Source organism: Coenobita brevimanus, chromosome 23 (genome assembly GCF_032717465.1).
Source record: "Coenobita brevimanus isolate Jiangsu-jjx chromosome 23, ASM3271746v2, whole genome shotgun sequence".
Classification (NCBI taxonomy): Eukaryota; Metazoa; Arthropoda; class Malacostraca; order Decapoda; family Coenobitidae; genus Coenobita; species Coenobita brevimanus.
Genome location: NC_136976.1, coordinates 51,344,905 through 51,361,520, shown reverse-complemented (window position 1 = coordinate 51,361,520; position 16,616 = coordinate 51,344,905). Strand labels below are relative to the sequence as shown.

General features: G+C 44.7%; 1 protein-coding gene across 1 annotated transcript in view; it reads right to left on the bottom strand.

The window, feature by feature from the left end:
* LOC145392855 (L-threonine ammonia-lyase-like) overlaps window positions 1–16,616 on the bottom strand; it is a 148,536-nt gene that overhangs the window by 65,979 nt on the left and 65,941 nt on the right. The window contains exon 3 of the mRNA XM_080267140.1: window positions 3,737–3,820. Within this exon, the coding sequence (XP_080123266.1) occupies window positions 3,737–3,820 (84 nt within the window). The remainder of the gene's footprint in view (window positions 1–3,736; window positions 3,821–16,616) is intronic.

Sequence of the window (16,616 nt, the reverse complement as noted above, 5' to 3'; positions counted from 1 at the left end):
TCCCACTTCCTCTGTATCTCTCTTGTTTCTCTGAATTTTCTCCAATCCGCATTTTCAAAAAAGTTTCTCAATCCTGTAAAATTTGCTTTCCCAAAGTTGTATCTTCCCTGCCTATGAAGCTCGTCTCTTGGCTCGACGTTCCCTATTAACATCTAGAACTCAATGACCACATGATCACTTTTTCCTAAAGGACAGAGATATTTCAATGATTCTAATACATTGGGTTCTTTGGTGAACAGTAAGTCTAATCTTGCTGGTGGAATTTTGTTTCTTGAAATACAAATCATTAAATTGTTCTCTACCCCAGCGAGATTCGTCTCTGGGTCCATTGGAATGGCATGCCACCTCTCTACCACTCCGGCTCCCACATTGTGTGTGTGTGTGTGTGTGTGTGTGTGTGTGTGTGTGTGTGTGTGTGTGTGTGTGTGTGTGTGTGTGTGTGTGTGTGTGTGTGTGTGTGAGAGAGAGAGAGAGAGAGAGAGAGAGAGAGAGAGAGGGGGAGGGGCTCATCTTGATCTATCTAACTATCTATCATCCAATCCTAAGTTGTCTCATGAGGAGCATAGAAGCCTGGGGATAGGAAAGTTGGTCCTGACATTTCAGATGAGAGTGACCAGCCTCACTCATCCCTGAGTGGCATTATGTGAGCAATAACTCCAACCACCCCTTGGATATAAACCTTCACCAGCTCAATCCAATTGGAGCGCCACAATTATCCACTAAACCACCAGGTGCCATACTTTTGGTTATATGGTTACCACCCAGCATTGTACAGTAAATGGCTTCCTGGTGTACAGGGAATCAATTGGCTTGTCACTTAGTGTAGAGTCACCCATAAACAGAAGGAAGAGGAAAGAATGAAGGAAAGAAAGACAGAAGAGGGAGTGCAAAGTCACCCATAGGCAGAAGGAAGAGGAATGAAGGAAAGAAAGACAGAAGAGGAAGGAAGGAGGAGAGGAAAAGGCAGATTAATGGACTAAAACACTTGTGTCATGTTATATACCATAACTGTTCAGTATGTAACTGTAACTATAGATAGGACTGCAGTTTTACCCTGCCACAAAATTACTCATAAGCGTGAGGTAGAGCTAGGTTTGACTGATAGTTAATCACACTGAGCAGTTCCCTGTCCATCAGGTCATATTTTTTTGTCAATACAGTAAGCCTCACTATAACGAACTAAATGGGGCCCAAACCATTCCGAAAAATGCGAAATTCCGATAAAAGCAACATCCGGACTTCCCCCTGCTAATCCGGACTTTTTCTGATATATCAGACATTAGTCCGGATTGCATGAACAGTTTTTAAACTGTTTTGACTACCAATGCAGTACTGTACTGTGTTATAATATCACTACATTAATCAAATGGGGTAATATATAAAATAATGTTGGAACCAACTGCCTAGCCCTGGGCTCCTACGACCCTCATGGGGCAATGCAGGATTGGATGATGGATGGATGGATGAATACTGTACGGTACACTGATAAACATGTCTTTTATTTACCTTATTGTGGTGAATACAGCTGAAGTGGTCAGGCAGTCCGGACTGCTCCTGGCTTTATCAGACTTTCTCCGATATATAGGAATTTAGTCCGGTAGCTCCCTGAGTACGATGAAAGCGAATTCCGGTCTATTGAAGTCCGTCATATCGAGGTTTAACTGTACTCTTTTTTTTTTAGTGGATGTCTACTCTACTGTTAATGATTCTGTGGTTTCCTAAACATGGAGGAAACTGAAACGGTTCAAGTGAGATTAATGTTACATTTTGTAAGAATAATAATTTTCAGCAGTACACCTATTTATACAGCACATTAAATTATATATGAAATACCCACTGTGGCAAACAACCATCAAGACATCGCGATCCCCACCCCAGGAGGAAACCACGGAGGGGTTGGTTGTCCTGGCCAGAGGGACATATGTCCCTTACGATCCCACACCCATATTGCCCGCAACAGACCCAGCAGGAATATTTCAGTCCGGAGGCACTACCTCTCAATCGGACTAGCCCTCAACAGGTTCGGGGTGGGTCTAAAGCTCTAGTCCCGAGCAGCACCCCTGTGACGACCTCCAGCCACACATAAAAGGAGACAACCTCAGCCGGTCACAAAAGGGGGATGGCCTCTATCGCTCACCAAAAAAAGAGACGGCCGCAGCCGCTCACGAATGGAGATGGCCTCAGCCGCTTGCTAAAAGGAGATGGCCTCCAACCGCTCGGGTGCTGCTCCTTCCCCCTCCCCTCCAACGGGAACCAGCAACGGCCTCCACCCGCATCTAGGGAGAGAAGGGTATGTCCCCTCTCCTCTTGTAGCTGTCCACAGGAGTACGACACTGGTGACGGCCTCCAGCCGCACAAGCAGGCAGGTGACGGCCTCCACCCGCACCTCGACTGCACATCACTCCTCCTTCAGGGCACCGGCAACAACCCCCAGCTGCGCCTTCAGAAGAGGGACGGCCCCTAGCTCCCCCCCCCCCACTTTTCTTCCCTGAAGCTGCCTCCAGGAAGATCCCCTCTACCTGGAGACAGTGTGGCACGACACCTTGCTATCCCTGGGAGTGTGTGCTATCCAGCTGGTGCCTGTGGGAGGCAACCACCTGACAGACTCCTGCCCGAGGCGATGTCGCAGCCCTACCCTGATGACGGCCCAGCGGGAGGGAGACTGCAGACACTGGACTCCCTGAGGCACCCCCGCTACCCCAGATTGCACCATCTCCAGCTCCAGGCAACCCTCTTCCCAGAGTAGGCACAAGCAAGAGTGCCTGCTCAGCCTGTTTGGTTCCAGCCCGGAGGACCAGACCACCCCGGAAGCCCCACGAGCGAAGGGCCCCTCTCCATGCCCAACCACAGCTCCCGACCGACAATATCACTACCGAGGGTCGTCCCGCAGCCGTTGAGAGAAGGGGCACCTGACGGGAACCCTCCTACACCTGGCCAACACCTGGGGCTCACCCGGTCCTCATAGTATAACCGGAGCCCCTCGCCCTACCAAGTGCAAAAGTGACTGCTCAGGTAAAAGTGATTACAGTGCCTATAGAACTCACATGCAGTGCAGTACTTGTACTCTAACAGACAACCCAACATACCCTTGTGCCCAGATGTAAGACAGTGTTGTGTTAGTGCCTGTATCACTGTGTATTAACTAATAAGGTACTCAGAGTGGTGTGTTAAGTTACTATTTTGTACACTACAGTGTCCGTCCAGTATCCTGTGTGATACTCATTAACCAGTCAGGACCCTATAGTCCATCCAGCCCAAGTGATCATAAATAGTGTATGGGGTGCAATCCACACTGTACTGTAGAGAGGTTGTGATTTGGTTAATATACGTGTAAGGTTGTTGCCTAGAGTTTTTGTGTCCAGCTCTTCTTCTTGTGTATTCTAGTTCTGGTCTCGAAAAGAGAACCCCAGCTCAATTGCCAGGTGCTTTAGGGACGAGAAGTCGGCCTTAAAACACCTATATATTATCAGAAATCTAAACATTATAAAAACAAAATGAACAGATGATGATGATGGTGATGATTTTTTTTCTTTTTTTACAGCTGTTGCTACTTGGTGAGTGAAGGTCTATCAATCTGAAGAATTCTGCCAATCTGCAGCTACAGTAAGCAAGTGTCCATGTGACAAGAAGCAAATAATTTTCTTCATTATCTCTCTAAGATCCATTAAAAAAAAAAAAAAAAAAAAGCCCACTATCATATGGGATATAAGTTAAGTTAGATTAAACCATTACTAACCTTTAGCCTGGCCTTCTTTTCTGGGTCAGCAGTGGAGGGGATGACAACCTGACCATGCACACCCAGGGTCTGGAATGCTTTGCCCTGAAATATACCATCACCTCAGATTGAATGTTCTCCAGTTCTTACACACACCACAACTTAATGTTTCATAATATAATCAGCACATTTACTTTAGCAATAGGTGTGAGAAATGCTGATGTACTTCTGAAAATTCAGTATTACTTTCCAAATAAAACTGTCTGATTTATTCATACCTTACACCACAGGTACCTGTATATCCTTTTATAAACTTTGCTTCTAATTCTCATGAAATTTATGAACAAGTCAGTGACACCAGCGGTAGCTGCACCTACCCTAAGCTCCCAACACATCCCACAATACAAATCCTGACATATCCCCCATTACTCCCCCTGACAAATCCCCCATTACTCCCCCTGACAAATCCCCCAGTACTTCCCCCAGCTCCCTTCTCAACCACAGACTCCACCAGAACCCCTGACACCCCCCCCCAATACATCTCAACAGGTGCTCTTTGTTCATGGGCACACCCTAGATACACATTATATACATCACTGACATACCCCAGATACACAGTTAGTAACCACCACTCTTTAACATGCACCCCATAAGGCCAGAATCCCATTCTTCAAAAAATGTACGGTAACTCGGAAAGTTAGAGACAACATGGCTGCTGCTGTGAATGCAGCAAAAAACAAGTACAGTACAGTACATAAGACAAATAACTTTTACTCAAAGTCATCCCGTAGACAAAATACAGAATATAAAAGCTAAACTCAACACTTGCAGCTGTCATTTGAGGAGCTCCATGGAGTAACTCCAAACACATAAACTTGATAAGCCACGAAAATGGAAGTTAGCCAATGAATTGCTTTATCCATGGCACTTTTGAAGTTCTTCTAAGGAGGAGTGTCATTAAAACAGTATGAAGCACTCCATGGAGGATCTCTGAAGATGTCATGTGTACAAGTTCTATATTTTATCCTCCACTTTCATTATTTTCATTTTGGTGCATTCAGAGTTACTCCACAAAGCTCTTCATATGAGTGTTGTTGTTTAATTTCCTCTTCACATAATCCCCCCAAAGACCTAGGTTGTGCAGTTCAGATATTTTCTAAAACTTTTGATAGTATAATGCCAGAGGACTTTTAATTCTGATTGTCTATATGTGCTCCAACATGTTTCCATGCACCAGCCTTGGTCACCTAACGGCTGCTCTCTACATTGCATGATCTCTAGCAGCCTCCCTATTCAGGCCATTATCCCTGAGCTTAAATTTTATGACCATGTCCCAGGTCTTTTTGGTCGGTCTCTGACAACCTACCCATGTTTACACCTCTCACCTTCTGGACCCAGGAATCTTCCATCCTCTCAGCATGCCCAAACCATCTCAGTCCACCCCTCCTCATCACAACACAAATACAATATATTCATGGCTTATCTATCCTCTTAACTCTTCATTGCAGTCCAATCCCCCTGACCCCCAGGCCTCTCATTCAAGGACACACTACACATCCATCTAATCATTATCATTTCTGTACGTTTCAACCTACACATATCCTCTTACTTTACTGCCCACTCATAACACATGCAGCACAGAGGGCAAGCCCTCTCAATGTTGTGAGGCAACAGCTCCTTGAACTTACTCCATCCATTCCCAATCCTAGCCACAAAGATAGTTCTAGTCCCACTTCCAGTACATAACATGACCCCCATATAACAAAATTCCCCCACACACTTGAGATTCTCCGGCAAGAACAATCTTTTCATGCCTTTCAATCTCTACGTGCTCTACCCGACGCATTGCATTCACAAAATCACCATTATTTTGTGCCCCACCTCTAATATTACTACATCCCTTATGCACCCACTATCACAAACTGCACAAGATGGAGCTACTGTACTTCTCACACTCTTGTGGCAAACTGCACATGGCTATACTCTCTCTGCTTTGTCAGTATTGCCACCAGCCCTAGATGTCATTACTTTAGTTTTATCCACATTTACTCTCCAACCCTGTAACCCATTCCATTTCTTCATTTACTAAAGTTTTCCTTAGCCACCCTCTCATTTTTTGCAATCAACACCAATTCATGAGCATACAATATCTTCCATGGGAGTCCATTTCTGAAGTCACATGACAGAGCTTCAAGCACCATGATTAACAACATGGGGTTCATGACTGACCCAATGAAACACACCAACATTCACAGAAAACTCATCACTCAAATCTCAATTCATTATCAAATTGGGTGCAAGCACCCACATATATAGCCACAACAGCTCTAACCATTCACTCTTTGATCCCAGGTTTTTCCACTGTCCACTTCACCACCTCCCTAGGAATTGTCAAAGCCCTTCTCCAAATCAACAAAAACAAAATACAGCTTCCTCTTCTTTCCTGTAAAGTATAGTTTTTCTGATGCTGTCAGAAAATGAATATTGCATCAGTGGTCCTTTTGCCTGGCATGAACCCAAACTGCACCTCACCATACTATCCAGGACTCTCCATTACCTTATCTATCTATCTATCTATTGCCAGACGCCTCAATCCCGTTTGGGGTGGTCACAAACAAATCGCCTCCAAGTCGCCCTGTCCCCCATTTCACTGCCCTGCTCCCAACTCACACCCCCCTCTCTCATATACCTCTCCACCCCATCTCTCCATCTCATCCTCGGCCTCCCCCTCCCTCTTCCCCCCTCCACCTCACTCACATACACTCTCTTCGTCAGTCTTTCACCCTCCATCCTCTCCACATGGCCAAACCACCTCAGTGTGTTCCTCATAACGCTTCCTATCACATCCACATCCACACCACAACGCTCCTTTATATCCTCATTCGTCAGCCTGTCTCTCCACGTGACTCCACAGGCTCCTCTTAAATAACTCATTTCCACTGCTCTCACTCTCGACTTGTGTCCTTCCAACAATGTCCAAGCTTCACTTCCGTATGTTAGAGTTGGTATCACAATACTGTCATGTAGTAACTTTTTCACTTCCATGCTCACTTCCCTGTTTCTTATCACTGCTTTCAAGGAACCAGCAACCTTTCTTCTCTGCTGTACCCTTTCAAGCACTTCACCCTCCAAACCTCCATCCTTACTCATCACACTACCCAAATACTTAAACGTACTCACATTTTCCAATTCCTCACCATCCAACCTCGCTGTACATTCACTAACTTCACCTCTCTCAAAGACCATCACTTTACTCTTCCCTACATTCACCTTTAGGTTCCGTTTCTTACACACTCTCTCAAACTCATCCACCAAGCCTTGCAGCTCCCCTTCGTCTTCACTCAACAACACAGTATCATCTGCAAACAACAGTACAGGGAGTTTCCAAACACTATCCTCTCTCACCAGGGCCACTCCAACATCCACTACCCTACCTTGTACCTCTTTTATTACCCCATCCATGTACAGATCGAACAACCATGGAGACATGACACATCCCTGTTTCAAACCAACTTTCAAAGAGAAAAATTCACTTACTTCACCATCCACACGCACTGCAGCCTTTGCACCATCGTACATACTCTTCACAGCATTCAACAACTTCCCATCTACTCCATATATTCTTAACACTTTCCACAATCCTTGTCTATCCACCCTGTCATATGCTTTCTCCAAATCCATGAAAGCCGCATACAACTTCTTTCCCTTCTCTAGAAACTTTTCCACTAAAGATCTAAGAATGAATATCTGATCTGCACAACCTCTTCCCTTCCTAAAGCCTCCCTGTTCTTCTCCAACTAATTTCTCTGTTCTTTCTCTAACTCTGTCTATAAGTATCCTACCATACACTTTTCTTATTATACTAAGAAGACAAATGCCCCTATGATTACCACACACTTCTTTTTCCCCTTTTCCTTTGTACAAGGGAATAATTATACCTGACCTCCAATCCTCCGGGACTCTACCTTCCTCCCAGGCCAATCTGCACATCTTCCACATCCATTCTACTACTATCTCTCCCCCATGCTTCAGCATTTCACCACACACTCCATCAATTCCTGGGGCTTTCCCCGATTTAACTTTCTTCATTGCCTCCACAACTTCTATCCTACTGATTTCTTCATGTCTTCTCACCTCCCTCCTTCTCCCAGCCATTCCCCAGCCACTTATACTCGCATTACTTCCATCCTCTACGTTCAACAATTCCTTAAAGTGTTCTCTCCATCTGCTCACTTTTTCTCCCTTCTCCACTAGTAATCTACCATTTTTATCTTTCACTCCCCTGCTAACTTCACTTCCACCCTGTCTTACTCTTTTCACTTCTCTCCAGAACATTTTCTTACAGTCCCTCCACTTTACACTCAAATTCCTTCCAAATTCCTCATCCACTCTCTTCTTACTCTCTCTTACTAATCTTTTCACCTCTCTCTTCCTCTTCCTTTCCACATATAACTCTCTCTCTTCCCCCTCTCAACTTCTTCCACGCCCCTATTTCTCATCCATTCATTGTATGCTTTCTTCTTTTGTGCCACAGCCTGTTTCACCTCTTCAGTCCACCACGCTGTTCCTTGCACCCCCTCCATCTTCTTCCTTCCACACACCACATCACATGCTGCGCATATTTCTTCTGTAAATATCTTACACATACGTTCCACGTCTCCCATCTGCTCCAATTCATATTTGCCCAATCGTTCCTCCACTTCTCTCTTATACTCTGCCTTTTTCTCATCCTCTTGTAACCTTTCCACTCTCCTTGCAACTACTCCTTCCTCTCGTCTTTCCCTTCTTCTATTCCTCCATCTTACTTGCATCCTAATTCTGGCCACCACCAAGTAGTGGTCAGAAAGTCCACTCCCCAACCTCTATACACTCTTGCATCCTTTACACATCTTCGCATCCTTTCATCCACACACACATAATCAATCATTGCCTTCCTTTCATTCAGTTCACCACCCACCCTTCTCATCACTCGCCATGTATACCTGTGGATCATTTTATGCCTGAAGAGGGTATTGGCTATCACCAACCCCCTCCCAGCACAAATGTCCACTAACGCACTCCCATTCTCATCTATCTCAGCAGGCACACCCCACTCACCAACTATTCCATCCACCTTCACATTGCCAACTTTACCATTCATATCACCAATCAAAAACACTCTCTCATTCCTTCCAAACTTTCCCATGCACACTTCCACATTTGTCCAGAACTCTTCTCTCACTCTTCTAGCACGATCTTGCGTTGGCGCATACACACACACAATCGCCCACATTTGTATTCCAACTTTCAACTTTACCCACACAATCCTTGACTCAACTGATCCATACTGTCTTATGCTCTTCTTCCATCTTTTACTCACAATTATACACACTCCTTCCTTTGCCCTCTCATTCTCATCTACTCCTGCACATATACCCCATCTGGTTCAAAAATTTTATGCCTCTATAATTTTCTCTTTCCAGGACATGACCTTCCCCCTCAAACACATGTACAATCACACTCTTCAGCCAGTCATCTGGAACAAAACACTCATATATAATCAAATTTATTAAAGTAACTAAACCCACTCCTAGATCTCCTGAGGCCTTCAACATTTCAGCAGTCAACCCAGACACACCTGTCACCTTCCCTAACTACATCCTGCCTATTGCCCTACTCAAAGTATAAGAATCAAAGACCAATGGTCAACACTGGCTCTGCCAACTCCAAGCCATCCATGTTCCAATCAAACTCCTCATTCAGCAACTGGTTATAATGCTCTCTCCAAGCATCTTTAATATCCTTACTGTCCACCATTATCTTTCCTTGATCATTCTTCACACATTGCTCATCAATGATACCCTTGTTTTCCCTTCATCTGTTCAGTTCCCTTAAATATCACATTCTTCCTTGGGCACTATGAAGGCTATCCAGTAGAAGTCTCTGGGACTCAGATTTCATCCTGTATACCTCCTCTCTGGTCCTACACTTGGCAGCCAAGTATTCCTCTCTGTTACCATCCCTTTTCCACTCCTGGAAGTTTTCTTTTCTCCTTAACTGAGGCTTACACCTTCACCCCACCACCATGATACCTTATGTGTGGGTGGGCTCCTTGTCCATCCACACACTGAATCAGCAGCTCTGGAGAGGTTATTCTTGAGAGCTTTATGCTGTTCATTAACACTGCTGTCTACAGCCCCCTGTCCGGCCACAACTCTACTTATATTGCAACAGAAAGTATCCTGTAGGGCTTGTTTTTTCAACTTCCATATTTTCTTCCTTGCTCCTTTCTTCACTACCTTCTCCTTTAGTACCATGTCATCCAACAGTAATCTATGCTGTTGCACACACTCTTCACTCCCTTGACTTTAACATTTTTCACTAACATCCTATCAGTCTTCCTGACCAGGAAATAGTCAATCTGGCTACTAATGCTCCCATACCTGTAATTATCCCATTCTCTTTCTTCCTAGAAAGTATGTTGTACACAATCATGTTCACTGTCTCCCTGAACTTCAGCATTCTTTCTCCTTCCACATTCCTCATACAGTACCTGCATCCCCCATGCACCCTTTCACATCCTTGGGGTACTGCACCCTATGTATCTATCTATTGCCAGATGCCTTAATCCCATACGGGGTGGCCACAAACAAATCGCCTCCACGTTACCCTATCCCCTGTCAATTCACTGCCCTGCTCTCAATTCACATTCCCCACTCTCATAAACCTCTCCACTCCATCCCTCCATCTCACCCTTGGCCTTCCCCTCCCACTCTCCCCCTCCACCTCACTCACATACACTCTCCTTGCCAGTCTTCCACGCTCCATCCTCTCCACATGGCCAAACCACCTCAATGTGTTTCTCCTAATGCTTCCTATCACATCCACATCCACACCACAACGCTCCTTAACTTCCTCATTTGTCAGTCTGTCTCTCCATGTGACTCCACATGCTCCTCTCAAATAACTCATTTCCATTGCTCTCACTCTTGACTTGTGTCCCTCCAACAAGGTCCAAGCTTCACTTCCATACGTTAGAGTTTGTATCGCAATACTGTCATGTAATAACTTTTTCACTTCCATGCTCACTTCGTGTTTCTTATCACTGCCTTCAAGGAACCAGCAAACTTTCTTCCTTGTTGTACCCTTTCAAGCACCTCACCCTCCAAACCTCCATCCTTACTCATCACACTACCCAAGTACTTAAATGTACTCACATTTTCCATTTCCTCATTATCCAACCTCACTGTACATTCACTGACTTCACCTCTCTCGAAGACCATAACTTTACTCTTCCCTACATTCACCTTTAGATTCCATTTCTTACATACTCTCCGAAACTCATCCACCAAGCCTTGCAGTTCCCCTTCATCTTCACTCAACAACACAGTATCATCTGCAAACAGCAGTACAGGGAGTTTCCAAACACTGCCCTCTCTCATAAGGGCCACTCCAACATCCATTGCCCTACCTTGTATCTCTTTTATAACCCCATCCATATACAGACTGAACAACCATGGAGACATGACACATCCCTGTTTCAACCCAACCTTCAAACAGAAAAACTCACTCAGTTCACTATCCACACACACTGCAACCTTAACACCCTCATACATACTCTTCACAGCATTCAACAACTTCCCATCTACTCCATATATTCTGAATACCTTCCACAATCCTTGTCTCTCCACCCTGTCGTATGCTTTCTCCAAATCCATGAAGGTTTCACACAACTTCTTTCTCTTCTCTAGAAACTTTTCCACTAAAGATCTAAGAATGAATATCTGATCTCCACAACCTCTTCCCTTCCTAAAGCCCCCCTGTTCTTCTCCAACTAATTCCTCTGTTATTTCCCTAACTCTGTCAATAAGTATCCTCCTGTATACTTTTCCAATTACACTAAGAAGATTGCACCCACTGACCATTAAATCCCCACCCAAAACCACAATCTCATCCTCCTCCACACTACCAACCATATACCGGTAATTATCAAATCAAATCATCACACAATCTTTCCTTTTCTTTATCATCTTAGCCAACCTGGGGAGCATATGCCAATATTACGGTAACCTGGAGTTTTCCAAACAATATTTTCAGTGTTATAATCCTTTCATTTACTCTCAATACAGGTATACCTGGATATATGATAGCCCTAGATGTGATACCCCGGCTTAACGATGGGGGTAGAAATACCATCATCCCCCACCTAATGATGGCCAAACCCCCGGTTTAACGATAGGTTTTGTTTTTTCTTACCAATTTTGATGATATTTTAGACTAAAATTGTGTGTTTTTGACTTAGATTAATATGTTTTAGCCATAAGTGGGGTGAACAGTCAGTTTCGGGTACACTTTACTAAGCTTAATTTTTTCCAGACTTATATTTGATGATTTTCAGATTTTATTTGTTCTTTTAGTAAGTTATTTACAGGTGTTAGTCTTAGTTAGCTTCTTTTACAGCCGTTACGCCGTTTAGATAGGCTTTAAACTTGTTTTTGGACTCATTTGGGTGAGCTTAGGTCTTGGTTGGGGGGGGGTGGAAATGCAAGGCTCAAAAATGCATCCCTATACTTTAAATGTTAAATCTACTCCGAGATGTGATACCCCACCTAACAATGGGTTTTTACTTAACCAAATGCATCATTAAACCAGGTATAGCTGTACATTCATCACATTCCATTTTTCTTTGACAAGCATGTCCACACCACCATATTCATCCACGTCCCTTCTAAATCAACATACTTGCACTTACAACCCTTCCCAACAATCATTCGTACTGATTCTCCTCTAACTGTAACTTTCTGTATGTAGAATTCCACCTGCCTCATGTTGAAGGCTTCCACCACTTTTCCCCCTCTAACCTACATGCTACCCATTTTCCAAGATGTCACTCTGAACTCTTTGCATGATTTAGATTCCTCAGCCTTGCATTTTATGCTTGGCTTCAGTTTAGTCTGTCAGTAAAAGCAGAAGGAGATGGGACACAGGCCCTGCCTGCCTGCACAACCCCAAGTCCAGGCAGAGGATCAGAAACTCCTAGCCATGGCCAATGCTGTAACAGTGGCCTTGGGATACCCTGCCAGGACAGCTAAAAGTACACCCTTCAACCATGCCTTGACATTATAACTGCCCTTCCATTATGCACTCAGCAACAAGGCAGCCTCCTGGGGTGCTACTCCCATGTTTGGGCCCCTCACTCCAGAGCAGAAATGGCGGCCTAGGAACCACAATGCCCTGTACCTTGTTGCAAAGATCTATGTCCATTCTCATCCCTATCCTACAACCACACCGACGAAGCCCACGTCACACCTCCCCTAAAGAATGTCATTAGGTAGGTGGGGCAAAGTTTTCTGGCCACATATCCTTGCTGGCGCCAACTCCTGTATGTATTAGGATACAGTGTATGGTATGTACACCCACTAGTATAATTGTTGGCACTCCTTGCTTCAATACTCTTTGCAACTATCACTGACACAGAAGCTGTGAATACATGTTAAGGGTTGGTACACCTGCTCCCCCCCCCCAGTCTCTCCACCCCTCCCTCCCCTGAACTCTCTCTCTCTCTCTCTCTCTCTCTCTCTCTCTCTCCAGATACAGTATAACTCCTGCAGCTTCATGTGTATAAAAAATAACGCATGGCAATAGACATAACACTCGAAGGAAAGTCTCAAAACTTTATCCACTAGATAATATAGAAATCGAAGTGTTATTTGTCTGCCTGGCACCCGTTGTATTCGAGGTTGCCACCTTAGGATTTTCTTACACATTGGTACAAAGATAACCACCAAAGGCATTTTAAGAACGGGTTTAATATCAAATTTTATAGGACTAACTGTCCAGCATATACAACACTATGAACGGTGCATGTAAAGTATATACAGTATGTATCATAGTATTACTATGAGTATAATAGCCACACCAATGACACGTGAATGTAGTAGTACATGAATTATGAAACTAAGATTTGTATATCACCACTTGACAAAGATGATAGCAACATTGCGGAGGGGGTGATCAGTAAGCATATTCAGGATAGGCATTTACCCCAGACAGTTTATTTCAGGATAGGCATTTACCCCAGACAGTTCGTGACTTGTATATGATGCAAGGAATGTCTTGCCTATGAAACTGCTTCAACTTGGACAATTTGAGCATCGAATGAACAATGCTCATATTCAAAGTGGCTTCGGGTTCTTTCGTACCACTTCCTAGATAACGATTTAATCATCACACTACATATCAACATCCTTGTTTATAATTTTTATGAAAACTATGTCAATACTCAAACTCTCTAAGTAACATTAAAGGCTGCGATAATAGACAAAACTAATTGCTTTGCAAATGGTGCTACGAAGCCTCTGATGCCACTATGAATACGGATCTAAGGCTCAGCAGAGCAGGGATACCAACCAGGCACGTTAACTCAGATGTTAATCATCAGGTCTCTTGTCCTCTGTGTCAAATTTTATCACGGTGAAAGAGTGCTAGCAATTATTTTAGTGGGTGTACAATGCATGTGCCACAGTACATAAGATAGTTACAGGAAAGTGTTTAGGGCAGTATGATGGCTTACTCTCCACGTCAGCGACACAATGGAAAAAGGTTAGCAAAGGGGGATGACCAGGACAGACCTGAAGACTAGGGAAACAGAAGCTCCAGTTCTTCCTATCACCAACTTTCTCATCCTCCTTGGAAGTACCACCCTGATCAACTGGTCTCACAGCCCACTCCTACTACTATGAATTCATATGAACCTTACAAGTGAGGTCTGCCTGGGTTTCTGTCCTTGCCACTGATTGGCTCTCAGTATGTGGAAAATTAGGGTAATAAAATGCTCATTATGTTTTCATTTCCAACCTTATACATTCCTGCTACAAGCTGTTGTTGTTGCTGCACAACCCCAATCCATCAGACTGAGCATATCTATCAAACACATATAAGCAACTGCCCCCATGGGGTTGTCCCATAGGTTTCCTACACTGTTGATGTCTTGTCTGTGTCAAAGTGTGGCATGTGCTGTGCAGTGCTGCATTATGTGTGCAATGCTGTTTAGGCTATTCTACGAGATAAGCTCATGTCATCTGTGATTCCACCAAACCCAAATCTAAGTTGGTACCTAAGGAGGGCTGAGTGATGTCCTACGATAAGCCTAACAATCATCTCTATTTAAGGACACTTCCAATGGGCAGAAGTCAGGAGGGGGAGCTTGTAGTACGGTGCTATGATCACAGTGTAATATTGCCCTGCATAGGGCTGACCTTTTCAGTGTGACTAACATGGAGAGTAGACCAGCATACTCTCCCAAACATTTCCTCTATCTATGCACTACACCACATGCACTTTACATTTCACACAACGTATCCCACTACGTTACAGGGGTTGGCGCCAGCAAGGGCATGCGGCCAGAAAACTTTGCCCCCACTACCTAGTGGCGGACTTCTGGGGGGAGGCGTGGCGGGGGTTCCGCCAGCATAGATCGTGGGTCCAGGGCGAGATGGGGCTCGGGCCTGTGCTAGAGGGTACAGGGCATTGCGGTTCCCAGGCTGCTGCTTCCGCCCAATAGAGAGGGGCCCGAACCTGGGAGTAGCGCCCCAGGAGGCTGCCCTATCAGTGGGTGTATAATGGCGGGATAGTTACAGTGCCAAGACGCGCTTGGAGGGTGTCCCTGCAGCTGTCCTGGCAGGGTGCCCCGAGGCCACTACCACAGCCACTGGTAAGCTGGTGGGCTAGGGGTCCCAGATCCATTGCCTGGACCTGGGACTGTGCAGTGAGTGGGACCTGTGCTGTGTCTGTCCCCCTTTATTAATACTGAAGATGACAAAACAAAATAAGTTTCAAAGCAAGCCTGAGGACAGTAAATCACCCACGGGGATGAGGGTGGGTTCATGGAATGTGGGAAGTTTGAGGGGAAGAGCAGGGGAAGTCGTTGAGGCATTCAGTAGGAGGTGGGTGGATGTGGCGTGTTTGCAGGAAGTCCGGTACAGGGGTATATCAGCCAGAAAGATTGTTGGAAGGACTGTTGCTATAAGTTGTTTTGGCAGGGGGAGACAGACGGATATGGAGGTGTTAGTGTGATGGTTGCGGAGAAATGGGTGGAATATGTTATGAATGTTTTGAGAGTAAGCGATAGGATATTGGTAGTGAAAATTCTGTTGGGAAGAAAAATAGCTGCGATTATATCGACATATGCTCCACAGGCAGGATTGGATGAATCAGAGAAAGATAGATTTTGGGATGATTTAATACGTGTAGTGGGTGGTATGCGGGATGATGAGATAGTGATTTTGGGAGGGGACTTAAATGGTCATGTAGGTGATGCAGCACAAGGTTATGAAGGAGTGCATGGGGGATGTGCGTATGGTCTAAGGAATGCAGAAGGGGAAAGGATACTCGAGTTTGGGGAGGCAACGGACATGATTGTGTGCAACACATATTTTAGGAAAAGAGACAGTAGGTTAATTACGTATGAGTCTGGGGGAAATAGCAGTCAGATAGATTATTTTCTGGTTAGGAGGGCCGATAGGAGGTTAGTGAGGGATGTTAAAGTTATAGGAAGTGAGGAGTGTGTGCAGCAGCACAAACTATTGACTTGTGATATGGTGCTTAAAGAACAAGTGATGAAAAAGAGGACTTATGTACCTAGGAAGAAAATATGGAAGCTGAAAAACCAAGTAGTATGGGATGCCTTCTATAGCGAGTTGAGGAGAGTGGTGGCTGAACAGGGAGCTGTAGACAGAGGCGTTAATGAACAGTACAGAGCCCTCAAGAACAATTTCTTGAGAGTTACTGATGTAACATGCAGCTGGACAAGAGGACCACCAAGACATAAAGTAACTTGGTGGTGGGATGAGGGTGTAGAAGCTGCAATTAAGGAGAAAAGAAGGCTTTTCCGGGAATGGAAGAAGGGTGGTAGAAAAGACGA